Source organism: Echinops telfairi, unplaced genomic scaffold, assembly GCF_000313985.2.
Source record: "Echinops telfairi isolate 266 unplaced genomic scaffold, ASM31398v2 ScPeMD7_3;HRSCAF=10, whole genome shotgun sequence".
Classification (NCBI taxonomy): domain Eukaryota; kingdom Metazoa; phylum Chordata; class Mammalia; order Afrosoricida; family Tenrecidae; genus Echinops; species Echinops telfairi.
The window spans coordinates 62,978,018-62,979,439 of record NW_022103899.1 but is presented as its reverse complement, the minus strand read 5'-3'; the positions used below and the strand labels follow the sequence as shown (position 1 = coordinate 62,979,439).

At 66.2% G+C, this 1,422-nt stretch overlaps 1 protein-coding gene across 1 annotated transcript in view; it reads right to left on the bottom strand.

Moving 5' to 3' along the window:
- ASB1 (ankyrin repeat and SOCS box containing 1) overlaps window positions 1–1,422 on the bottom strand; it is a 10,361-nt gene that overhangs the window by 5,819 nt on the left and 3,120 nt on the right. Inside the window, 2 exon segments of the mRNA XM_045296132.1 lie at window positions 3–261; window positions 1,248–1,389. Of these exon segments, the coding sequence (XP_045152067.1) occupies window positions 3–261; window positions 1,248–1,389 (401 nt within the window).

The window sequence follows — 1,422 nt, the reverse complement described above, 5'->3', positions numbered from 1 at the left end:
GCGTGGTAGACGGGCGTGCTGCGGTGGTGCCGGCTGCCGTTGGGGTCCGCGCCGGCCTCCAGGAGGATCTGGGCACTCTCCAGGTGCCCGTTCACCACAGCCACGTAGAGGGCCGTCTGCCCCTTGACGTCCACCAGGTCCACCTCTGCCCCCTTGCGGATGAGGAAGTCCACACAGTGCCCATGGCCGGCAGTGGCCGCGATGCGCAGCGGCGTGCAGGGCAGCCAGCCACAGCACCACACCGACTTCTCGTTGATGCGGCTGGGGAGAGCGGAGGCGCTGGCTCACCCACAGCTCCACGGTCGGCGAGGGACCCAAGTCAGCACTCAGGCCTCCCACGAGACAGAGGTGCGAGGTCAGAGCCCAGGGCCCTTCCCCTACTGAACACCTGAATACATCTGAGGCAGGGGCCCAGGGGCGCTGGACCGCCCTGTAAGAAGCCACCAAGGCCAGGCTGAGCCAGTGGCAGAGAGCGCCACCCAGACGCTAAACCAAGGCAGGTCGCTTCTTCACTCGGTGGCTCAAGCTCAGAGGCCCCGCAGACATGCTGCAACCAAGAGAAGCTCACCACCAAAGGGCAGTTACTGCAAGCCCGCAGGGACTCAGGCCAGGGAGCCCTGAGCTTCTAACAGCTGCAGCTGACAGGCCTTGCTCCCACTGGGCTGGGGGGATCCAACCCCGCACCTCTTCTGTGCCACCCACAGCCCAAGGAAGCAACACCTAACCAACACACCCCCAAGAAGCCGGGAGAGCCACCGAGACTGGGCGCAGGGAGCAGGAAGTGGGCTGGCTCAGAGCTGCATGGCCCCTGCTGGCAGACGCAGGTGACAGGGACCGCACAGGGCTGCCAAGGTAGCCGCCTCCTGCCAGACTTCTCTGACCACCTTGAGTCCAGACAGAGTAGCCACACGGAGGGCTAGTGTGAAGCCGTTGCACGTATTCTGGGCCGGCGGCCCGCTCTTGTGGACAAGAGTGAGGTGACGAGAGTATGGGGGTGAAGGGGGGCTGTGGCTGAGAGAGCAGTCCACCGAGCAGGGGCTGCATCTTCCGCCGGCTGAGTGCGTGCTGCACCAGCACCAGGAAGCCCCAGGGGGTGGGGTGGCAGCCCATCCCGCCCAGGCTCATTCAGGGGGAAGCGAGGCCCAGGGCCCCCGCCTAGCAAGAAGGGTGGGACGAGTGGCCGTGCTGCCTTCTACCCCTCACCAGCAGCCCGCCCCCTGGGGCAGGCCCTCTGTGGGCCGGCTCACCTCCGGAAGCCCTCCTCCTGCAGCAGGCTCCTGAGAGTCTGCAGGTCGCCCACGTAGGCCGCATCATGGAGCCGCGTGTCCTCACACTGCTCCAGGGGATGGTCACAAAACTGCTCCCGCAGCCACTCCTTCAGATTCGCACCTGCACCGTGGAGGCAGCATCAGCTTGGGGGGG